Below are 26,242 nucleotides of genomic sequence, written 5' to 3'. Positions count from 1 at the left end.
GAGGCTACCACATTCACAATTTTTTTTTAAATTCAATATTACCATACTGAATACAGCAGCATGGTAATATGTCAATTGCTGATTTCTTATGTTGGTCTTCCACTTGCTGGCCAACATAGAATTGCAGCTCTAATAAGCTGGATCTCTTCAGCGATACCCAGCCTATTAGAATTGCTGGAATCCCCATTGGCTGCATGGGGATGCCAATGTTAACCCAGAAGTGCACACTTCCAGGTTTTAACTCTTTAGATGCCGTGATCACACTTGAAGGCTCTAATGACCACAATTGGCATTATTGCTGTTCGTGGTCATAAGCCACGGGCCTCTGCTGTTTAGAACAGCAGAGACCCGCTGGCCATAGCGTCCGCTGCTCGTGCAACGGGTGCCATGTTTACACATCGATACATGTACGAGGCTGGTAGCGAAAGGGTTAAAGAGAATCTGTCACCTGTTTCATGCTATTTATCTGACAGAGACCCCGATTAAAATACAAGGTAAGGGCCCATTCACACAACTGTATTTTTAGCTCCGCATCTGTTCCACAATTTTGCGGAACAGATGCGGTCCCATTCATTTCAGTGGGGCCGCAAAAGATGGGAGGAGCAGGCCTTCATTTGAATGGGAGAGGCATATCGGAATAATGTTTTTTTTTGGGGGGGGGACAAAGATTGATGTGTCTACAAAAAGGTACGTCTGAGATACAGTAATTGTCATCTACAGGGAAGTAGAAGTGATTTATAATGAAAACCTACTACATCTGCTACTGTACTTAACCCTACTACATCTGCTACTGTCTTATAGTGAATGAAGCAAATTGTTATATGTTGCTTTAAGATTCTGACATTTTATTTTAGGACTCGTTGTTTGAAAAAGGACAAAAAATCCAATGTGCATCTGACAAAGAAAAGTACCTTAATGATGAAGGATCATTTCTGGAGCAATATACACATGGTAGAGAAAAACCAGATAAGACTGTACAGTTTCTTCAGGATTTGGCAAGAATTAGACTGGCACTTAACAAAGCGGCAGAATTGTTTTCTGTCAAATCCAAAGGTAAATTGTAAATGTGATAAACCTGGGTAAAAAGCCACATTATTCAACCATGTATTGTAAAAGGAATGTCTGCCTTATTTTACTGCTAAATAGGCACTATCCCGAGAAAGAAGTTTCTATTGCATCAGCATTGCAAGCTTGAAAAACAAAGAGCTGGAATTTTTTCATCCCATCTGCACCAGAAAACTGGCGCCAATAAAGTTATGAAGTGTGGTGCACAGTCTGCACAAAACTTTTAGGCATCGCGCACCACAATTCAAAGTAGCAAGTGGTGCAGGGCCTGCTTAGGCAGCCTATCACATTTTTCATAAGGTACACAAGGAAATTGAAATAGACTATTGCAAAAATCTACACCAGCTCTCTTGGCTGTGTAGGTCTCCGTTTTGGGGAATGTATTTGTGGAGGTGTGTCACAAATATTAAGAGGAGCATGGTGCATCTGATGCAAGCAGCATAGAGATTACCTAATACCGGTGTGTTAAACGCTTATCCTGATACATTTCTCACGCAGTCATTTAATTCACTTCATATTTGGGACAGATATACATCTGGTCTGATCTGAAGTTTGTGAGAACTGTTAGGAGGAGGGGAGAATGACAGGAAAAAAATATAAGTGTCCTAGAATGCAGTAGTGTCCCCCTTTTGCCCCTAGACAGTAATAATGCCTAAAGTATGCCTAATTTGAAACTAATAATGTCTCTGAGTGCCCCCTAAAAAGTAATGCCCCTCTGTGCCACCCACAAACTTATAATGCCCCATGTGTATCCATAATACATAATAATGCCCCTTGTGCCCCCTGAATAAATATTAATGGCCTTTGTGCCCCCTGAATAAATAATAATGTCCCCTGTATCCCTTGAATAAAAAATAATGCACCCTCTGCCACTTGAATACATAGCAATGTACCCTGTGCCCCCTGAATAAATAATAATGTCCCCTGTGCCCCCTGAATTAATAATCGTTCTTCTTGCTCCCCCCTGAATAAATAAGAAGTTCCCCTGTGCCCTCTGAATAAATGTCCCCTGAATAAATATCAATGCCCCCGGTGCGTCATGAATAAATAATAATTTCCACTTGTACCCCACAGAAAATTGCTGCCAGGAGAAAAAACTAACCCAACCTTGATCCCCTGATAAACGTTTAAAGTCCTTTTTGCACAGCTGGCAACTCGGTGCAGGTAGTGCGATGCAGTGACTTAAACAGGTTATCCAACCCCTAAAATGCCTCCCCTACTGCCCGGGCCCCTCACACATATTGTGCTTACCTTGCTCCCTGGCTCCCGCATCGCTTCTGTCGCCCCCACACGGCCACCGCTGCATCTCCCCATCACACTGATGAAAACATCTGGAGACCGGTGGAGCAGCCAATAGCAGGCCACAATGGGGACAAGCCTCCCTAGCATTGCGGATGATGCTCGGAAGGCTCGTCCACTTCACCGACCTGCTATTGGCTGCCCCCTTGTCACCAAATTTTCATCCACACGATGGGGAGATGCCGTTGCGGTCATGAGGGCGACAGAAGCAACGTGGGAGCAAGGTAAGTACAATCAGTGTGAGGTGCCCGGGCAGTAGGGGAGGCATTTTAGGGGTTGGATAACCCCTTAATCATATTGCCTTACCTGGGACACTAATGTCCTGTGTGTGCTCCGTTGTCCTGTAGGCTGCTTAAAGTGGCCTGCAACCTACAAGACAGAAAATAGTAGAGCAAGGTGGCTATGGCTCCATGCTGTACCACGGCTTCAACTGTATAAGCATCCTGCACTGATACAGTTAAGAGTGGTGTGCTTCATCATGCCAGTGGTCCTGGAGCTGCTGTCGCCCCTGTGCATCCCTGCTAGCTATGCAAAGAGATAGCTATGGAAAAGAGAGACCAAGAAATAGAGGCCAGCAGGAAGCGTCATAACAGAAGTAGTGGAGGAACTTGAGGTGAGTATAACTTCTCTTTGGTTTATGTGACATTTTGGCCTTTTTATTGCGTTTTTAGTTTAGTTTTTTTTAACAACTTTCTGTGTGGAAACCCCCTTTAAATCAGGAAATGAAGCATAAATTATATTATAAAGTTACATAACATTTTATTGTAAAATTATTAAACTTTACTAATACAAAACCAAATCAAACACTACAGCTGCAAATACGCAGCATGTTATAGAGGAGAAGGAGCTGAACAGATTGATTTCTAGTTTTTTAGGAAATGATTCTGCAAAACTTGTAATTTATTCATTTATATATCTGCATTCTGAAAGTCATGTGGGAAACCCTATCAAGGGCTGACCGCTATCTCTGTGTTCACACTCATACAGAAATAACTGTCAGTCATTGATAAGCCCGCCCACATGACTCCTAAGATCAAAATGAGCACAGCTATAAATGAATAAATTACAAGTGTTGCTGAAATATTTCCCACAAAACTATGTCAGTCTAATCAGATCATTTTGCTCTTTAAAGGGGTTGTGCGGTACTAATATATCGATGATGTATCCTCAGGATAGATCATCAAAATCATATCGACAGGGGTCCAATTCCCAGGACCCCAAAAAATCAGTTGTTTGAAGAAGCCGCATAAAAAAGCACAAAAAATGCACCAAAACCACAACAAATAGTGCAGATTTATGTGCAGTTTGTTGTGCGGTTTTTGTGCAGATTTCTGTACACAAATACACCCTCTGCTGCATGTAGATTCCACCACATTTACATGGTGACGGGTTTCGTTAAATATTAAAAAAATGTCTACGTGTCTTCTATTACATTTGTAATAATAAGAATCTGGAACATAATTTCTTTCTTCAGGAATATGATTTGTTTGGCTGCTTTATGCTGTTTCCATCTGCAAAAGTGTGATCGTTTATAGATTGCTGTACATATTACATCGGCCTGAAGGTTGATTCTTCCTTTTCTGTGTTTCAGGAGGTGCCAATCAGCATTACTTGCAGTGTGTTAAAACATTTTGCTCGTTGTCTGGCAATGACTGGTATAGAATTTATTTAATTCGAAAGCTAGCAAATTTGGATGGTATAGACTCTGTCCAAAGGCATTTTAAAGATCCGGACTTTAAGTGGCTTTTCCCTAAAGTAATGCTACAGAATAAGGTAAATCTATCTATCCTATCTATCTATCTAATCTATCTATTGTAGCATGCAAATGTTTGGGCACCCCTGGTCAAAATTACTGTTACTGTGAACTTAACTGTTGAAGATAAAATGATATCCAAAACGCATAAAGTTAAAGAGGACACATTCCCTTTGTATTTTAATCAAAAACTATTTTTTATCGTTATATTTTCCATTTTCAAAATAACAAAAAAGGAAAAGGGCCCGAAGAAAAAGTTTGGGCACTCTGCATGGTTAGTACCTAGTAGCACCGCCTTTGGCAAGTAAACGCTTTTTGTAGCAAGCCTAGAGTCTTTCAATTCTTGTTTGAGGGCTTTTCATCCATTCTTCCTTGCAAAAGTCTTCCAGTTCTGTGAGATTCCCAGGCCATCTAGCATGAACGACTCTTTTGAAGTCTATCCACAGATATTGAATGATATTCAGATGAGGGGACTGTGAGGGCCATAGTAAAACCTTCAGCTTGCGCCCTGAGGTGTGTTTAGAATCATTATCCATTTGTAGAAGCCATCCTTTTATCAACGTCAGCTTTTTTACAGTTGGTGGTATGTTTGAATCGAGAATTTGCTGGAATTTCCATTTCCATTCTTCCCTCTACCCATGAAATGCAGCAACTTCCCATATTGTATTTCAGCTCCATGTAGACCTATGTGTCTTCATGATTACTGGGCTGGCTACAAAGAAATTCTGAGGACTCTACTCCTGCAACCATACTGTCTTCCTTCTTTCTTATGGAGATGTACTGTATAAGTCTGTATAATTGCTGTAAACAGAAAATGATATAAGGTTTTAATTCAGTTTTTTTTATTTATAATTTTAGTTGCATTAAAATGTTGGTTGTTAAGATGACTATTGTATAAAGCACTTTCCAGACTGAATATGGGTGAAAAGGAGAAATCCCATATGCTTTCCTTCTCTTTACCCCTCTGCTCCCATGGTTTCTTGGTTAACTGCCCCCACCCCTTCCAGGCCAGTCTTTGTAAACTCTACTACGGAGATGACATGTTGACATCAGTATCACTACTGCACCTTGTCAAGATGACATGTCATTGCTGCAACCAAAAAAACAAAGATTATCAATGGTGGAGAGGATCTATAAAGTGCTGTATTGTGTTACTTTAATATAAGTTGGTCTTCACTATTGATCCATATAACAATGGGCAGTACCTCTGCAATTATTATGTTTTCCATTACCATATGTTTATTGTATTTACTTTTATAGCACCAACATATTCTGCAGCTCTTTACATACATTATCATCATTTGCGGTCCCCAGTGGGACTCATAATCTAAGTTCCCTATCAGTATGTCTTTGGAGTGTAGGAGGAAGCTCCATGCAGATGTTGTCCTTGGTCAGATTTGAACCTAGGACCCCAGCACTGCAAGGCACCAATGCTAACTACTGAGCCAGAAATTAGTCTGCTTGGACCAGGAAAAGTTTGCCATCATTCTGTAACCCCACCTCCAAGTCCCACCTGTTTGCAGTGTGATGCCCAGCATGATATGCTAGCATGATGCACAAATGCTGACAATAATATACACTACTCTTTTGATAATATATATATATATATATATATATCATATTTCTATTTATTTTTTGCAGGAGTCTCAAAGTCAAATTGATCAATTCATGGTGTGGGGCAACAGCTACAAAGTTCTAAGAGATGGTATTGGTAGAGCGATGATGGAGGGCAAAGACGAAAGGATCGTAAAAGCCATAGAGGTAACCAATAACTGCATGTTATGACTGATTACTTACACATGGAAAAAAAAAAAATTCTACAATACACATCCTTTTGTTCCACCTTTTGTTAAAGAGGACCTTTCACCACTCCTGACATGCCTGTTTTAACCACCTCCGGACCGCCTAACGCAGGATCGCGTTCCGGAGGTGGCAGCCCTGCGCAGAGTCACGCATATATGCGTCATCTCGCGATGGGCGAGATTTCCTGTGAACGCGCGCACACAGGCGCGCGCGCTCACAGGAACGGAAGGTAAGAGAGTTGATCTCCAGCCTGCCAGCGGCGATCGTTCGCTGGCAGGCTGGAGATGTGTTTTTTTTAACCCCTAACAGGTATATTAGACGCTGTTTTGATAACAGCGTCTAATATACCTGCTACCTGGTCCTCTGGTGGTCCCCTTTGTTTGGATCGACCACCAGAGGACACAGGTAGCTCAGTAAAGTCCCACCAAGCACCACTACACTACACTACACCCCCCCCCCCCGTCACTTATTAACCCCTTATTAGCCCCTGATCACCCCATATAGACTCCCTGATCACCCCCCTGTCATTGATCACCCCCCTGTCATTGATCACCCCCCTGTCATTGATTACCCCCCTGTAAAGCTCCATTCAGATGTCCGCATGATTTTTACGGATCCACTGATAGATGGATCAGATCCGCAAAACGCATCCGGACGTCTGAATGAAGCCTTACAGGGGCGTGATCAATGACTGTGGTTATCACCCCATATAGACTCCCTGATCACCCCCCCTGTCATTGATTACACCCCTGTCATTGATCAACCCCCTGTAAAGCTCCATTCAGACGTCCGCATGATTTTTACGGATGCACTGATAGATGGATCCGATCCTCAAAACGCATCCGGACGTCTGAATGAAGCCTTACAGGGGCATGATCAATGACTGTGGTGATCACCCCATATAGACTCCCTGATCACCCCCCTGTAAAGCTCCATTCAGATGTCCGCATGATTTTTACGGATGCACTGATAGATGGATCCGATCCTCAAAACGCATCCGGACGTCTGAATGAAGCCTTACAGGGGCATGATCAATGACTGTGGTGATCACCCCATATAGACTCCCTGATCACCCCCCTGTAAAGCTCCATTCAGATGTCCGCATGATTTTTACGGATGCACTGATAGATGGATCCGATCCGCAAAACGCATCCGGACGTCTGAATGAAGCCTTACAGGGGCATGATCAATGACTGTGGTGATCACCCCATATAGACTCCCTGATCACCCCCCTGTCATTGATCACCCCGCTGTAAAGCTCCATTCAGATGTCCGCATGATTTTTACGGATGCACTGATAGATGGATCCGCAAAACGCATCCGGACGTCTGAATGAAGCCTTACAGGGGCATGATCAATGACTGTGGTGATCACCCCATATAGACTCCCTGATCACCCCCCTGTAAAGCTCCATTCAGATGTCCGCATGATTTTTACGGATGCACTGATAGATGGATCCGATCCTCAAAACGCATCCGGACGTCTGAATGAAGCCTTACAGGGGCATGATCAATGACTGTGGTGATCACCCCATATAGACTCCCTGATCACCCCCCTGTAAAGCTCCATTCAGATGTCCGCATGATTTTTACGGATGCACTGATAGATGGATCCGATCCGCAAAACGCATCCGGACGTCTGAATGAAGCCTTACAGGGGCATGATCAATGACTGTGGTGATCACCCCATATAGACTCCCTGATCACCCCCCTGTCATTGATCACCCCCCTGTAAAGCTCCATTCAGATGTCCGCATGATTTTTACGGATGCACTGATAGATGGATCCGATCCGCAAAACGCATCCGGACGTCTGAATGAAGCCTTACAGGGGCATGATCAATGACTGTGGTGATCACCCCATATAGACTCCCTGATCACCCCCCTGTCATTGATCACCCCCCTGTAAAGCTCCATTCAGATGTCCGCATGATTTTTACGGATGCACTGATAGATGGATCCGATCCGCAAAACGCATCCGGACGTCTGAATGAAGCCTTACAGGGGCATGATCAATGACTGTGGTGATCACCCCATATAGACTCCCTGATCACCCCCCTGTCATTGATTACCCCCCTGTAAAGCTCCATTCAGATGTCCGCATGATTTTTACGGATGCACTGATAGATGGATCGGATCCGCAAAACGCATCCGGACGTCTGAATGAAGCCTTACAGGGGCATGATCAATGACTGTGGTGATCACCCCATATAGACTCCCTGATCACCCCCCTGTCATTGATCAACCCCCCTGTCATTGATCAACCCCCCTGTCATTGATCACCCCCCCTGTCATTGATCACCCCCCTGTCATTGATCCCCCCCTCTGTAAGGCTCCATTCAGATATTTTTTTGGCCCAAGTTAGCAGAATTTTTTTTTTTTTTTCTTACAAAGTCTCATATTCCACTAACTTGTGTCAAAAAATAAAATCTCACATGAACTCACCATACCCCTCACGGAATCCAAATGCGTAAAATTTTTTAGACATTTATATTTCAGACTTCTTCTCACGCTTTTGGGCCCCTAGAATGCCAGGGCAGTATAAATACCCCACATGTGACCCCATTTCGGAAAGAAGACACCCCCAGGTATTCCGTGAGGGGCATATTGAGTCCATGAAAGATTGAATTTTTTGTCCCAAGTTAGCGGAACGGGAGACTTTGTGAGAAAAAAATTAAAAATATCAATTTCCGCTAACTTGTGCCAAAAAAAAAAAATTTCTATGAACTCGCCATGCCCCTCATTGAATACCTTGGGGTGTCTTCTTTCCAAAATGGGGTCACATGTGGGGTATTTATACTGCTCTGGCATTCTAGGGGCCCCAAAGCGTGAGAAGAAGTCTGGTATCCAAATGTCTAAAAATGCCCTCCTAAAAGGAATTTGGGCACCTTTGCGCATCTAGGCTGCAAAAAAGTGTCACACATCTGGTATCGCCGTACTCAGGAGAAGTTGGGGAATGTGTTTTGGGGTGTCATTTTACATATACCCATGCTGGGTGAGAGAAATATCTTGGTCAAATGCCAACTTTGTATAAAAAAATGGGAAAAGTTGTCTTTTGCCAAGATATTTCTCTCACCCAGCATGGGTATATGTAAAATGACACCCCAAAACACATTCCCCAACTTCTCCTGAATACGGCGATACCACATGTGTGACACTTTTTTGCAGCCTAGGTGGGCAAAGGGGCCCATATTCCAAAGAGCACCTTTAGGATTTCACAGGTCATTTACCTACTTACCACACATTAGGGCCCCTGGAAAATGCCAGGGCAGTATAACTACCCCACAAGTGACCCCATTTTGGAAAGAAGACACCCCAAGGTATTCCGTGAGGGGCATGGCGAGTTCCTAGAATTTTTTATTTTTTGTCACAAGTTAGTGGAAAATGCTTATTTTTTTTTTTATTTTTTTTTTCATACAAAGTCTCATATTCCACTAACTTGTGACAAAAAATAAAAAGTTCCATGAACTCACTATGCCCATCAGCGAATACCTTGGGGTCTCTTCTTTCCAAAATGGGGTCACTTGTGGGGTAGTTATACTGCCCTGGCATTCTAGGGGCCCAAATGTGTGGTAAGGAGTTTGAAATCAAATTCTGTAAAAAATGACCTGTGAAATCCGAAAGGTGCTCTTTTGAATATGGGCCCCTTTGCCCACCTAGGCTGCAAAAAAGTGTCACACATCTGGTATCTCCGTAATCGGGAGAAGTTGGGGAATGTGTTTTGGGGTGTCATTTTACATATACCCATGCTGGGTGAGAGAAATATCTTGGCAAAAGACAACTTTTCCCATTTTTTTTATACAAAGTTGGCATTTGACCAAGATATTTATCTCACCCAGCATGGGTATATGTAAAAAGACACCCCAAAACACATTCCTCAACTTCTCCTGAATACAGAGATACCAGATGTGTGACACTTTTTTGCAGCCTAGGTGGGCAAAGGGGCCCACATTCCAAAGAGCACCTTTCGGATTTCACAGGTCATTTACCTACTTACCACACATTTGGGCCCCTAGAATGCCAGGGCAGTATAACTACCCCACAAGTGACCCCATTTTGGAAAGAAGAGACCCCAAGGTATTCGCTGATGGGCATAGTGAGTTCATGGAAGTTTTTATTTTTTGTCACAAGTTTGTGGAATATGAGACTTTGTATGAAAAAAAAAATTAAAAAACAAATCATCATTTTCCACTAACTTGTGACAAAAAATAAAAAATTCTAGGAACTCGCCATGCCCCTCACGGAATACCTTGGGGTGTCTTCTTTCCAAAATGGGGTCACTTGTGGGGTAGTTATACTGCCCTGGTATTCTAGGGGCCCAAATGTGTGGTAAGGAGTTTGAAATCAAATTCAGGAAAAAATGAGGAGTGAAATCCGAAAGGTGCTCTTTGGAATATGGGCCCCTTTGCCCACCTAGGCTGCAAAAAAGTGTCACACATCTGGTATCCCCGTACTCAGGAGAAGTTGAGGAATGTTTTTTGGGGTGTCTTTTTACATATACCCATGCTGGGTGAGATAAATATCTTGGTCAAATGACAACTTTGTATAAAAAAATGGGAAAAGTTGTCTTTTGCCAAGATATTTCTCTCACCCAGCATGGGTATATATAAAATGACACCCCAAAACACATTCCCCACCTTCTCCTGAGTACGGAGATACCAGATGTGTGACACTTTTTTGCAGCCTAGGTGGGCAAAGGGGCCCATATTCCAAAGAGCACCTTTCGGATTTCACTGGTCATTTTTTACAGAATTTGATTTCAAACTCCTTACCACACATTTGGGCCCCTAGAATGCCAGGGCAGTATAACTACCCCACAAGTGACCCCATTTTGGAAAGAAGAGACCCCAAGGTATTCGCTGATGGGCATAGTGAGTTCATAAAACTTTTTATTTTTTGTCACAAGTTAGTGGAATATGAGACTTTGTAAGAAAAAAAAAAAAAAAAAAAAAATCATAATTTTCCGCTAACTTGTGACAAAAAATAAAAAGTTCTATGAACTCACTATGCCCATCAGCGAATACCTTAGGGTGTGTACTTTCAGAAATGGGGTCATTTGTGGGGTGTTTGTACTGTCTGGGCATTGTAGAACCTCAGGAAACATGACAGGTGCTCAGAAAGTCAGAGCTGCTTCAAAAAGCGGAAATTCACATTTTTGTACCATAGTTTGTAAACGCTATAACTTTTACCCAAACCATTTTTTTTTTACCCAAACATTTTTTTTTTATCAAAGACATGTAGAACTATAAATTTAGAGCAAAATTTCTATATGGATGTCGTTTTTTTTTGCAAAATTTTACTACTGAAAGTGAAAAATGTCATTTTTTTGCAAAAAAATCGTTAAATTTCGATTAATAACAAAAAAAGTAAAAATGTCAGCAGCAATGAAATACCACCAAATGAAAGCTCTATTAGTGAGAAGAAAAGGAGGTAAAATTCATTTGGGTGGTAAGTTGCATGACCGAGCAATAAACGGTGAAAGTAGTGTAGGTCAGAAGTGTAAAAAGTGGCCTGGTCTTTCAGGGTGTTTAAGCACTGGGGGCTGAGGTGGTTAATAGCTACATGCATTTCCCATGTAATAACGGTTCTGGAACATCTATTCTTATGGCTCTATGTTGTATAAATCCTCTGTTATTTCTAGAAGTTATGAATGAATTGCTAGCAGTCTGCAGTAAGGGTACAAAGGGGTGGTAACCAGTTGGGGGGGGGAGGGTGTACCTGCAGAGTCTCACCCTATCCAATCAGTGCTGCCATTTTCAGTCTGTGCAGGTACACACCCCCAACTGGTGACCTCCTCTCTGTACCCTTACTGCAGACTGCTAGTAATTCATTCATACTTTATTATTTCTATTAGAAGTTAATGGCACAAAACAGAGCTGTAAGAATAGATGCTCCAAAATTGTTTTTACATGGGGAATGCAGCTATTAAAACAGGCATGTCAGGAGTGGTGAAAGGTCCTCTTTAACCCCATAACAGTCACAATAAAGGTAGTCTTTCACCATGAAATTCAGTGTTAAAGAAGGCACAATGCCTTGTAGGACTAGCTCAATTGAATGTAATGATACCTTTCAATAAGCAATCTGTTACTTTATTCTGGAGAATAGGTACTTTGAATCCATTTGCAAATGAGTAGTTATGTGTACCGAGGGCAGGTCCAAGCCACTCTGTGCGCCCTTTCTCCTTCTGTTTCCTCTGCCAGCTCCTCCTGCACAGTCATCTGGCCTAGCCTAGACCTGTCAAACAAGAAGTAGAGGGAGAGGCTAGCAGCAGAAGCAGGAGGAGCAACGGTGCACAGAGTGGCTTGGGTTCACCCTCTGTGTGCTTAACTGCGTATTTAAAAGTACTTTTTCTCCAGAATGAATCTGTGGATCAGAAATTGAAAGGTATCATTACATTCATCTTAGCTAGTCCTACAAGGTAATGTGCTGGGTTTAACAATTAATTTCCTGGTGATAGATCACTTTCACCCTTTCCCTGCCAAGGACTTAGCTACAGCTCTCTCTCACAACCTGATTTCAAAAGACTGTATCTCTGGTTGTATGGAAGCTAGTATCTATGTACCTAAGCTGTGCAGCCTGAGAATAGCAGATTAAAACAGCCACCCATTCAGCTCGCTGTGATCTTTGCCAATTTGCGGCGCCATCCGGAGCAGGAGAGGTAAGTTGATTTATTGTTTTTGTCTGAATGGGGGTCTTAACATTGGGGTCTTATCTGAGTGTCTGAAAAGGGGTCTTATTAACATGCCAGTCTGATCTGAAGTCTGAATGGGGGTCTTAACATTAGGGGTCTGATCTGAGTGTCTGAATAGGGGTCTTGTTAACATGTCAGTCTGATCTGAGGTCTGAATGGGGTCTTAACATTAGGGGTCTGATCTTAGTGTCTGAATAGGGTTCTTATTCAAATGGGGGTCTGATCTGAGGTCTGGTGGTCTTATTAACATTGGGAGTCCGGTCTGAGATCTAATTGGGGGTCTTATTAACATTGAGGGTCTGATTTGAGGTCCAATTGGGGGTCTCATTAACACTGTGGGTATGATTAACATTGGGCTTCTTATTGGGTCTCTGAGCTTAGGTCTGAAAAAAAGAAATCTTATTTCCCTCCTCTAAAACCTAAGTGCATCTTATGGGGAGGTGCTTCTTAGAGGATGAAATATATGGTAGATCCTCATCTCCCTGTATAACTGTACATGACCCCAGGGGAAGATTACATGGACTTCTGTGAATGTTATCCATTCCTCTTCCCATCATAGACCATCCTTTGATTGTCACATATTGGGGGGGGGGGGGGGGGGGGGAATCTGTTTTTTCCAGAAAAGCAGTGAGAAGATGAGTGCCTCATGTGATCACCTCTCTGCACCTAATTAGGTTGTTTAGTGACGCCTTGAATCAGACATTTAGCAACTTTCCATATCACAGCACCAAATAAGTTGCACCAGATACACAAACATCAATAAAGTTTACATCTTACACTGTAGCTATCCTGTCCATACTGACCACTTTTCTAGTGATACCAGTTAAACGCTACAGTAAGTGTTATAACAATTATCACTAGTGAGGAATATCTAATGTATTTCTGACAGAAGACAAAGATTGTTAGCAATCAGAAAAGACTTTCACTTACTGACTGTCACTATAAATTATCATTTTTACTTACCGTAGTTTTACAAGACAAACCAGTATTTGGCCACTTTTCAGAAGGCTGTAATACAGTGCTTTTTTGTGTCCATATCTTGGATGCATCCCCCCGACCTCTCTCTGTTCAAGAGAACCAGAGTTATGGCACTCTAACTTATTTTCCAATAAACCCCAGGAGGTTCAGGTTTTGTTTGACATTGAATGTAGACATGTGTTGTTTGATTTATATACAGTACAGACCAAAAGTTTGGACACATCTTCTAATTTAAAGAGTTTTCTTTATTTTCATGACCATGAAAATTGTAGATTCACACTGAAGGCATCAAAACTATGAATTAACACATGTGGAATTATATACATAACAAACAAGTGTGAAACAACAGAAAATATGTCATATTCTAGGTTCTTCAAAGTAGCCACCTTTTGCTTTGATTACTGCTTTGCACACTCTTGGCATTCTCTTGATGAGCTTCAAGAGGTAATCCCCTGAAATGGTTTTCACTTCACAGGTGTGCCCTGTCAGGTTTAATAAGTGGGATTTCTTGCCTTATAAATGGGGTTGGGACCATCAGTTGCGTTGAGGAGAAGTCACGTGGATACACAGCTGATAGTCCTACTGAATAGACTGTTAGAATTTGTATTATGGCAAGAAAAAAGCAGCTAAGTAAAGAAAAATGAGTGGCCATCATTACTTTAAGAAATGAAGGTCAGTCAGTCAGCCGAAAAATTGGGAAAACTTTGAAAGTAAGGGCTATTTGACCATGAAGGAGAGTGATGGGGTGCTGCGCCAGATGACCTGGCCTCCACAGTCACCGGACCTGAACCCAATCGAGATGGTTTGGGGTGAGCTGGACCGCAGAGTGAAGGCAAAAGGGCCAACAAGTGCTAAGCATCTCTGGGAACTCCTTCAAGACTGTTGGAAGACCATTTCAGGGGACTACCTCTTGAAGCTCATCAAGAGAATGCCAAGAGTGTGCAAAGCAGTAATCAAAGCAAAAGGTGGCTACTTTGAAGAACCTAGAATATGACATATTTTCAGTTGTTTCACACTTGTTTGTTATGTATATAATTCCACATGTGTTAATTCAAAGTTTTGATGCCTTCATAGTCATGAAAATAAAGAAAACTCTTTGAATGAGATGGTGTGTCCAAACTTTTGGTCTGTACTGTACATCTTTAAAGAGGACCTTTCATCTGGCAAAAAATTGTGAACTAAGTATCATGATCTGTACAGCGGCGCCCAGGGATCTCACTGCACTTACTATTATCCCTGGGCGCCGCTCTGTACTCCCGCTTTGTCCTCCGGTATAGCAGGCAGAGACTTAGGGGACTTGGTTATAGTAGGAGGAGACTGCCCTTGTTCTACTGGGTGTCTCCTTCTCCCAGGCTGTAGCGCTGGCCAATCGCAGCGCAGAGCTCACAGCCTGGGAGTTTTTTTTCTCCCAGGCTGTGAGCTCTGCGCTGCGATTGGCCAGAGCTACAGCCTGGGCGAAGGAGACGCCCAGGAGAACAAGGGCAGTCTCCTCCTACTATAACCAAGTGACCAAACATACCGAAGGGCATAGCAGGAGAACGGAGCGGCGCCCAGGGATAATAGCAAGTGCAGTGAGATCCCTGGGCGCCGCTGTACAGATCATGGCACTTAGTTCACAATTTTTTGCCAGATGAAAGGTCCTCTTTAAATAATTTGCAGTGTATATTTATTTGCATTAAGACTCTGTAAGACTATACATTTTAGTTGCATTTTGCTGATAAACACTGCTACAAAGTTGCATGAAGGTGGTTGTATGCATTAATTATTAAAAGCCATCTGTCAGCAGATTTGTACCTACATAACTGGCTGACCTGTTGCATGTGCGCTTGGCAGCTTAAGGCATCTGTGTTGGTCCCATGTTCATATGTGCCCACATTGCTGAGAGAAATAATGTTTTTACTATATGCAAATCAGCCTCTGGGAGCAATAGGGGCATTGCCATTACTCCTAGTGGATCAGCTCTCTCTACAACTGCCGCGCCCTCTACCCTTTGATGGACAGGGCCAGGTGTGATGACATTTTTACTGCCTGGTCCTATCAATTAAAGTGCAGAGAGAGCTGATCCACTTGGTGGAAGTCCTCCTCTGGGTACTCCCACAAAATAACACTCCAGTGATCACTGTGCCACCTTCATTGTCTACGATTGTGATGGCTGTGCCGTGTGTTGCAGCTCAGTCCCATTTACTGGAATAAGACTGAGCCGCTTAGAGCTGTAAATAGCAGGAACAGCCACTACTAAAAGTATGGAGCTGTGTCTGGTAACCAGTGAAGAGGACATGGCCCTCACTAGAGTGCTACAGCTCCTGTAATCAGCTGATCAGCATACCCCTACAGAACTGCTTCAAGTTGTAACATGGTTGTGAGAAGCACTAGTCCCATTACACTGCTTCTTATACTCTGTTCCCACAGCCTGCGCTCTCATACGAGAAGGGCTCAAAACACTCTAAAATGTTCTTTTTATTTATTTTATTATTGTATATAATATGTAATTAAATATGTTAAGCCTTTAGCGCTGGCCGGGTCTTTAAAGAAGACGTCCGCTCCTGAGCAGAGCGGGAGCCATAGCCATGGGATGCCTGGTGTTTCATACAGCAGACACCCGCAGATAATGCTTAACCACGGCATCTGAGCGCTGTAAATACCGGAAGCACGCGCTTCTGGTAATGCTCCGGCTCCCCCGTGTGGTGACCGGAGGAGCCGGAGCTTGTGTGCAGCAGCCCTTGTCATAGTGAATGACAGGAGGCTGCTGCTCAGTATTTCCTATGGAGCCCTTGCCTGTAGCAGCTCTCCATAGGAAACTAGTAAATTTCTCATAGACTCCAATTCTATGAGAATAGCAATCTAATGATTGCTTGTTCATAGTTCCCTAAAAAAAAAAGTGTAAAAAAAAAATAAAGTTTATAAAAATAAAAAAATCTAAAAATTCTAATCATCCCCCTTTCCCCAAAATTAAAAAAAAATACACTCTATGTATCTATAGCCATGTGCGATGTGCATTTTTGGTTGCTTCATTTCCTACACAAAAGTTAAATAAAAAGTAATAAAAAAGTTGTACACATCCAGTAATGGTATCAATGAAAAGTACAGATTGCCCCGCAAAAAAATGAGCCCCCACACAGCTCGGTACACATAATTACAAAAAAGTTGAAAGGGTCAAAATATGGCAATGAAAAAATAAAACAGATTTTTTTCCAAGTTTTTTTTTATTATATCAGTATCAAAACGCAAGAAAAACTATACATATAAGGTATCGCCAGATTCGTACTGACCTGTAGAATGAAAGTAACTGGTCAGTTTTATCGCACATCGAACGTCGTAAATATAAAAAGACGTAAAACTGTGGCGGCATTAAACAGGATTATTTGACCTCCTTCACCACTCACTCTCCTGTGTACTCTTGTTTCTCACTTCTGCATATAAAAAAACTTTTCTGACAAATACTGTAAGCTAAAACCAGGGGTGGAGGCTACACAGAGATAAGGGATAAAGGGAAAGATTTGCATCTGTTCAGTGTTTTTGACCTGCACCTGGTTTTGGCTCACAATCAGTGATGGAAAACACTGACTTTACAGGAATACATTATGAAGACCTATAAAGGATCGGCCAATCATCACTTGAAACTAGCCGCACATCTTAGATAGTTGTTGACCAACTGCTGTCTCCTTCCCCCTTCTATACACATGCATGCCTGGCTCGACCAAGCACGCATGAAAGGGGAGAGGGCAATAAGTTGCTGCCAGACACCTGCCTGACCCTTGTCTTTATCTTTCATCAGGGGAGATTCAGGAGGCCCCCTTACACAATTTGATGGTTGGGTGTATGACCAGCATGGTAGTGCAGCAGTTTAGGATGATTTTTAGAAAAACATGGGGCATCATTAACAATGAGTTTTACCTTTATGCTTTGTAAACATTTTGCTGTTTAGTTAACTTTCAGTAATCGTATTCTTCCTTCCTAAGGAGTGTAAAATCCCCGACCATGAACTAGCTGTCTGCATACTCCTTGCTGTGTTCCGTGAAATAACCATGTATTATGGGACCCAAAATAATCCAGATCGTGGGGCAGTGACTGTAAGTATTTCACGAATGTTGTTTAACTCACAGAAATAGTTGCTGTATCTGTATATCTAGAAGTGTTGAATATTGTAGTTACCTGTCAAATACTGTATATTCGCTGATGTGTTCAAAATAGGAACATAAAGCCGTGAATTTTATCAAGAACATCAAAGTTCTCAAAGAAGAAGCAAGGAGCCGCTTTGTGGAGACATTGCTCAGCAACAGCCGGCCAATACTTCGTGTTGTTCCTGGTACAAGAAGCTCACACGTCACTGTTTTCGGACTGGCTATACATTTGGGTGCTGTACTTCTCAATCAGAATAATCATCTTCTTTCACCACTAAGAAATTTGTCTTTTGTTCCATCAAGAATGCAGGTATTAAATTCCAACCGATTGTTTCTGACAGTCCTTTATAACATTCATTTAAATAGTTATACATATACAAGATATATATTTCATAATTTCTAGAATTCGTATTTGCCAACAATGCCAGAAGATTTGATTGTCTATGCAAGAGTTGCTATGCGTGAACAGCTGCATTGGTACCGTAAGTGGAACATTCCTCACAATGGTTAAAGGGGTTTTCCGAGACTTTAATACTGATGACCTATCCTCAGGATCGGTCATCAGTATCTGATTGGTGGGGTCCAATACCCAGAACCCCCAATGATCAGCTGTTTGAGAAGGAAGCAGCGCTCGCAGCCTTTTATTTTTTTCCTAGGCCAGTGACAACACCTTCATCTATCATGTGGCCTAGGCGCAGCTCAGCCCCATAGAAGTGAATAGGGCTGAGCATGGTACCAAACACAGCCGCTATACAACGCACAGTGCTTTGATTGGTAAGTAAGGAGTAGGCCACCGCGCTCACAGGTACGCCGGTGCCTTCTCAAACAGCTGATTGGCGGGAGTCTTGGGTCTTGGACCCCCACCAATCAGATACTGAAGACCTAACCAGAGAATAGGTCACCAGTGTTAAAGTCTTTAAAAACCCTTTGAAGGATTACATGTGTAAAGCAATTGTAAGACTGTGTTCACATCATGTTTCTGATGTCTGGATAGCTGCCGATGTACAAGCTAAACACGGCCATAAGATTAAATTAGCATGGTGGAAGCCAAAAGAGTGTCTTTTTGGCCATCATTTGGGTGGTATTCCATGCAGTGGTAGCTAGTAAAAAAAAAGTTATACTGTATGCTATATGTATGCTTTTACAGTGGGACTCTGTGTGGTAGAAGCAACTGTACGATATATGGAGCCCATAAATGTGATGTGAACACAGTAATATTGTTAGGCCTTGATCTTTTTAAACATGAGCCTATAATTATGTTTTTTATTTCCAATAGGTTGTCCTAATGGTCACTACTGTGCTGTTGGTGAGGTAGGTTTTTATAACTATACTGATTTTAAAGGGAATATTACCAAAAATGACAGTGCTACATATTTTACAAAGTTTCTTTTGATAGGGGAGACCAGGTTCAATTTTTTTTCTTCACTCTAGGGTGCCCCTGTCTCTAACCTCTTTAGAGTGACACTGTACTTTGGGAAAATTTTTGATATGCCATAGTATCATATCAAAGGTTTTGATTAGTAGAGGTCTGAGCGCTGAGACACCGGTCATCACTAGAATAAGGAGAAAGTGCTCACATAGCACTCTCTCTCCTCGCTGCAGGAGACAAAATCAGAATGGGCCCATAGACTTTTTATATCTTCCATCACCTGCAGTAAATGGACCAAAGCTGCCGCCCGCACCCGACGCCATCGTGCCCAGCTCCGCCTTTCCCGACCTCAGCGCCGCCTCATAATCCTGTGTGACGCCTCCGGCTCTCCCTCTCTCCCCCCTCCTTCTGCTCTAACTTCTCGCGCGTGCGCACAGGGCTCTGCCTGATGCGCCCGTGCGGACTTCTCCGTTCGGCTTCATAGAGCGAAGTGCGCATGCGCCGGCACTTCGCTCAACCTCTCGATAACCTGCACACTGGCAGAGCCCTGTGCGCACGCGCGAGATGTTAGAGCAGAAAGAGGAGGGGGGAGGGAGGGAGAGCCGGAGGCGTCACACAGGTCGGGAAAGGCGGAGCTGGGCACGAACGGCGGCGGGTGCGGGCGGCAGCTTCGGTCCATTTACATCCCCCTGGGCACCTTATTTTGTTCAATGACAGGTTAGTAATAGCGTTTTTTTTTGCAAAATGAGCCTACAGATTACATTTATAAGACCACATTAGGAATCGTGAAAGCTCCCTGAACATAACCATATTTTTATCTGGAGGGGGTGAAACCTGGTGACAGAATCCCTTTAAATACTTAAATATTACTTTATTATAAATATATTCGCAAATAACTTTCATTAGTTCTAATGGTAAATTTTGTCCACAATTCCTGACAAGCAGAGCAGAGAGGAGGATGAGTCAGCTCTTTACCTCAGTGTTGTGAAGTAACTTGTCCTCCAGTGTGATTAGGACAGATTTTGTGTGTACTAATAGGACGGCGGCCATTTTATTTCCCCTGATGAATGCTCCCCAGACAAAATGAGCCATTATAACTAATAAAAGGTATTTGGGAACATATATATAATATAATAAAGTAATATTTAAAGGGGTTGTCCGGATTCAGAGCTGAACCCGGGCATATCTCCTCCTTCCCCTACTCAGCCTCCCTGTTATGAGCATCAGAGCATTTCATATCTCCGTTGCCCTGCGTTTTATCGCGCAGGGCAAATAAATTTTCTGGAGATCCGGTGACATACCAGGCTCACCATGGGTAAAGCTAGGTAGAGGCTTCCACCTAGCAGTGAGCCTGGTTACGTCACCGGCACTAATGGGTGGGCTTTAGCACTGCCCTAGCCTGTATAACTACTAGGGCAGCGCTAAAGCCCGTCCATCAGAGCGGGATCACCTGGAACACTGCTTAGCAGTGCAAAAATGTAAACAAAAAAGCCCTTGCCCTGCGCGATCCAGTGCAGGGCAACTAAGAGCATCGGGGTATGAAATGCTCCGATGCTCATATCAGGGGGGCTGAGTAGGGGAAGATGGAGACATGTCCGGGTTCTTCTCTGAACCCCGACAACCCCTTTAAAGTGTAACTGCCGGACATTTTTGTAATATACTTTATTTAGGGAAAAGTTTATTTGTGGTAGAAAACTGGGGCTGAAATTATCCCTTAGCAGCGCTCTCTCAAATGAGCGTTGCTAAGGGACATCTGTCTTCTAGCAGCATAGAGCAGCATAGGAGAGACGGGCTGTGCTGGGAGCTGCGGGCCTCTGCCTGCCCTGCTCCCTCACAGCCTGGTGGGCACAGGAGCCTTATGTGTTACATATACATAGTGTTATATATACATTTCCCCTTGTATTAAATATAATCTTCTACAGTATGATTATACTCACTGACCGGCTTGGCCAGCACTGTCAGTGAGCTTTCCCCCTGCACTCCCGGCAGTGCTGACTAATGAACTGGCTGCCGGGAGCGATGCCTGTGTGAGCGGTAAGCTGCTATACAGTATATAAGGACAGTTACCGTATTTTTCGCTTTATAAGACGCACTTTTTCCCCCCCAATAGTGGGGGGAAAATGGCAGTGCGTCTTATAAAGCGAGCACTGCCATGTTTACTTTGCTGACGCTGATACATCGCAAGCCGCAATGTATCAGAGGGGTGGGAGGAGGGGACGGAGGCTGGCAACACTCGCGGCGGGGCCCGATGCAGTCACTGTACTGTAATACATCGGACCCCGCTCACGGTAATTATCACATGTAAAGTCTATAATCTTCAAGCAGTGTCTCTGCTTTAAACTAGGGCAATCCTCTGTAGTGCAACTCACTATGAAAGCGGCAGGCAGAACGGCAGCGTAACCTCGCGATTCTCACTCATTCATGGGAAGGAAGTGGGAGGAGCATTAATGAGTGAGAATCGCGAGGTTACGCTGCCGCTCTGCCTGCCGCTTTTATAGTGAGTTGCACTACAGAGGATTGCCCTAGTTTAAAGCAGAGACACTGCTTGAAGATTATAGACTTTACATATGAAAACTGCTTCATTACACTCTGCTTTCTTCTATACCAGTACTCACTATGAAAGCAGCGGTCCTGCCGGCGCGTGACATCACTCACTCGGTCATGCTCCTCCCACTTCATTAATGAAGCTGGCAGGAGCGTGACTGACTGAGTGAGTGACGTCATGTGCTGGCCGGACTGCTGCTTTTATAGTGAGTACTGGTATAGAAGAAAGCAGAGCCATTAAAAGATTTTACATATAAAGTCTACTGTGTGCCCTGTGGTGTAATGGGGGTCACTATTCACACAGGGACAATATACTGTGACACATGATACTGTGACCAGCATAAGATCATCTTATGCTGGTCACAGTATCATATGTGTCACAGTATATTGTCCCTGTGTGAATAGTGACCCCCATTACATAAGATGCTATATATGATTCTACATCCCCCGTAGTAGTGCGTCACCCAAAGGTCCCCCATAACAGTGCGTCACCCACAGGTCCCCCCATAACAGTGCGTCACCCACAGGTCCCCCCATAACAGTGCGTCACCTACAGGTCCCCCCAGAACAGTGCGTCACCCACAGGTCCCCCCATAACAGTGCTTCACCCACAGGTCCCCCCCATAACAGTGCGTCACCCACAGGTCCCCCCATAACAGTGCGTCACCCACAGGTCCCCCCATAACAGTGCGTCATCCACAGACCACCATTAGTTCAAAACCCCTCCAAAAGCACACCATTAGTTCAAAACCCCTCCAAAAGCACACCTTTTGGTTCAAAAATTTTTTTTCTTATTTTCCTCCTTAAAAATCTAGGTGCGTCTTATCATCAGATGCGTCTTATAAAGCGAAAAATACGGTATGTTAGAAGACTGATGGCCCTCATTTGAGAGAGTGCTGTTAAGGGACATTTCAACCCCAGTTTTCTACCATAAATAAATGTTTTTCCTAAATAAAGTATATTACAAAAATGTCCCCCGTCACTGCCCCTACACATTAGCAAAAAAAAAAAAATGTAACAGCAGTTACTCTTTAATTTCAGTAATGTTAGTTTCTTTAAATGTATGATTGCTTATTTAGTTCAGAATCAAAATATTTTCCTATCTTTTTTCAGTGTGGTCAACCAATGGCAACGGGTCGATGTTTAGACTGCGGAGCTGATGTTGGCGGGCAAAATCATTTACCTCATCAAGGATTCCAGAGAATTCAGTATGCTTCTATTTCACTTTCTTTTTTTAGATTAGAATTGCAAGGATATGTCCACACGATACCCTACATGATTTGTACATTTTGATTTATTATTTAGAAACACTATTCTTACCGTTACATGGAAGGAGGTTTTTCAGGCTTCAGAAATTGATGACCTATCCATTGGATAGGTCCTTAATGTCAGATCTGTGGAGGTCCAACACCCAGGACCTCAACTGTTCAGTTGTTCACGAGAGCTGATCTGCAGTAACTGAGCACAACCACTACATCTTGTGCCTGTGGCTGTTATCAGACCCCCACTTTTCTGACATTGATGTTTATTTTATATTATTTGGTCATATTTGTCTGTAAAATTAGCACAATGACACAATATGGAGTTACATGAACAGATGCTTTTATGGGGAATACGAGTATTCACTAAAACAGACATAAAAATATATATACTAGCTGAAGGACCCGCTTCGCTTGGGTATATTCCATCTATTTAATTTAATGTTTGTGTGTGTCATTAAAAGATATCGACAGTATCCACTATAATAGTGACCTCCACAGCCCCCCACCCCTTAACACTGACCCCCCCCAGTGCTGCTTCTCCCTAAAATGGGATGTCCACAGCAGCCCACCCTCTTAACTTTGACCTTCACAGCAGCCTGCCCCTTTAACAGTGAGTTCCACAGCACCCCACCCTCTTGACAGTGACCTCCACAGGGGCCCGCCCCCTTTGCAGTGACTTCTACAGCACCTGCACCTTAACACTGACCATAAGTTACAGTCCCCTTAACTGTGACCTCCACCTTTCCCGGCTCCCTTAACAGCGACCTCCACTGTACCCTGCTGCCTTAACAGTGACCTCACAGCGGCCGCCCCTTTATTAGTGATCTCCACAGTAACCCGTCTCTTTAGCAGTGATTTACACAATAACATGCCCCCTTCACAGTGACCTCCACAGCGCTTCTTTCCCTTAAAATGTGACCTCCACAACACCCTGCCCCCTTAACACTGACCTCCATAGTGGACCGCCCCCTTAACTGTGACATCCAGAGTTCCCTGCCCCTTAACAGAGACCACCACAGCATCCTGTCCTCTTAACAGTGACCTCCACAGTGTCGCGCCCCTTTAATAGTGACCTCCACAGCGGCTGCCCCTTTATTAGTGACCTCCACTGTACCCCGCCTCCTTAACAGTAATTTCCACAACACCCCCCCTTAACAGTGGCCTCTACAGCAATCTGCCTCTTAACACTGACCTCCATAGTGTACCGTCCACTTAATTGTGACCTCCACAGCAGCCTGCCCCTAGGGTTCCCAGAGGTCAGGTTGCAGGGCCTAGACGGACACAGCGATGTCCTTTTGAACAGCTCACTCTCAGACAGCATCACTGTGCTGTCTTAGCGTGAGCTGCAGGAAGAAAATCACCCTCCCTCCCACCCCTGCAGCTGACAGAAGTTGATTTTTGCCTTCATTTTTTCAATCCCCGAGTGGGAGGGGTCATGGCCTAACCGGGTCAGTGGAGGCTTAGCAGGACCTGGGGACGGGGTTTTTAAGTTCGTCTTTTGAGGGTGGCCTAAATGGCCACCCGACTTGCCCCCTGAACTGTGACCTCCACAGCACTCCACTCCCTTAACAGTGTCATCCACAGCGCCCTGCCCCTTTAAAGGAAATCTGTCACCAGGATAATCGCTATTGAAGTAATTCCATGGTCTAATAGCACTTAGTACCATATTTCCAGATGTGCCTTTGTTTCAGCAATAGATGTTTTTATCCTCTGAAAGTCCAGTTTATTTTGTATGCAAATGAGCCAGTAAGGTGCCCAGAGGGTCGTCACTCTTGCAGGAAGGAGCCCAGGCACGCCTCCAGCTAGTGCCCAAGTCCGTCCTAATACTGGGAGCAGGAAAGGTGGGCAGATTTATGGCTTGAATGTGATGTAGAAGGGGTGGGTGGACACATTGTGGCAGGAGGCGTGCCTGGGCTCCTTCCTGAAAGAGTGACGCCACTCTGGGCACCTTACTGGCTCATTTGCATTTCAAATAAACTGGATTTTCAGAGGATAAAAAACATCTATTGCTGGAACAAAGGCACATCTGGAAATAAGGTACTAAGTGCTATTAAGCCATGGCTTTACTTCAATAGAATTTATCCTGGTGACAGATTTCTATTGGCTAATGCATTTTTTTGGGAATATCTCAATAATGGTACGTGCTAGAGAGCTGAGACCTGCTCTAAAACCTTCATGGACACCTGATGTACCTGTGTGCCAAATTTTGTGTTTGTAAATGCGATGGTGCGGATTCCTTTAGCGGACATGCATGCACACACACATACATACACTCAGCTTTATATATTAGATGGCTGGCTCACAGTAACATCATTACATTTAATAGAGGTTTAAAATACATATACAATTAAGAATTAAAAACATCAAATAATACTTATACAGTCTCATCCCTTTTGTTATATACAGTATATTCACATGTGGAGCTCTTGAACATGTGTTGACAAAAACTGTCGGCTTCTGTGACCTTTATCCCACATTCCTGCATTTAATCATCTCCTATAAACTGTGGCAATGCTTCACCCTAATATTGGTGTGATTTATCTGCAGGCTCCTGTATATTCTAATAGTTCACACTTTTATTCATGCGAATAGCATCGCAATCTTTTGTATCAGTCAGATTTGCTTTCGGCGTTGTGCTGTAGCGATGTTGTAACACGATCCAATATAACTGTCCAATATTCCAGATTGTACCGTTCTTATATTATTATAGATTGAAAACTGGGCATTTCTTACCAGGCTCAGCAGACCTCCTGCGCTCATCGCGCTTGTTTTAATGAACCGGCCGGGATATCTTTGCGCATGAGCCTTTTCATCTTATCCACACCGGAATTCAGGAGATGTTTAATACTTTGTTACCATACTCAGAGTGTTATAGGAAAGTTTTTTAAATACAATCCGTCACTGTAGCCGTCCTCGCCAGACACGTTTCAGAACCCTTGGTCCTTCCTCAGTGGCATGAAAGATCATGATTCTTTATAAAAACATGGACCGTAAGACTATTTCAATTGTGGTATACACCTAATGGTTTTCTATCATACTTGCATTTTATTTCACAATCGCTTCCTTGGTCATATTTTTTATATTTTCATTTTTATTCCTAATTACCTATTATTACATGATATTATGGATTGAAATGGTTCAAATCCCACAAAATATTATATTGCAAGAAATGGATCAATATAAATACAAATAAAAATATGCCATGCATATATTAAATGAATACTAGACCAATGGTAAGCACATAATATTTGTCAATTCATTATGCATCACAATAAACATTTTACCATAAAAAGAAACAAAATAGAAAATTGACAATACAATACAATTTTTTATTTTTTTTGTCTATTTTTTTGTCTATT

The 26,242-nt window shown here is 43.1% G+C and overlaps 1 protein-coding gene and 1 long non-coding RNA gene across 2 annotated transcripts in view; one reads left to right on the top strand and one right to left on the bottom strand.

Moving 5' to 3' along the window:
• Positions 1-26,242, top strand: part of LOC121008297 (E3 ubiquitin-protein ligase RNF213-like) — a 253,825-nt gene that overhangs the window by 203,823 nt on the left and 23,760 nt on the right. Inside the window, exons 38-45 of the mRNA XM_040440749.1 lie at positions 855-1,053; positions 3,956-4,137; positions 5,759-5,878; positions 17,547-17,657; positions 17,779-18,018; positions 18,112-18,190; positions 18,985-19,019; positions 22,735-22,829. Coding sequence (XP_040296683.1) covers positions 855-1,053; positions 3,956-4,137; positions 5,759-5,878; positions 17,547-17,657; positions 17,779-18,018; positions 18,112-18,190; positions 18,985-19,019; positions 22,735-22,829 — 1,061 coding nt within the window. The remainder of the gene's footprint in view (positions 1-854; positions 1,054-3,955; positions 4,138-5,758; positions 5,879-17,546; positions 17,658-17,778; positions 18,019-18,111; positions 18,191-18,984; positions 19,020-22,734; positions 22,830-26,242) is intronic.
• LOC121008328 lies at positions 656-19,946 on the bottom strand. Its single transcript, XR_005780559.1, has 3 exons — positions 19,912-19,946; positions 15,557-15,558; positions 656-748 (listed from the first exon to the last, which is right to left on the bottom strand). It is a non-coding gene; the product is annotated as an uncharacterized LOC121008328 (long non-coding RNA).

Source organism: Bufo bufo, chromosome 1 (assembly GCF_905171765.1).
Source record: "Bufo bufo chromosome 1, aBufBuf1.1, whole genome shotgun sequence".
Taxonomy (NCBI): Eukaryota; Metazoa; Chordata; class Amphibia; order Anura; family Bufonidae; genus Bufo; species Bufo bufo.
Note: the sequence above shows the minus strand (reverse complement) of the source record. Positions and strands in the feature narration are given on the sequence as shown.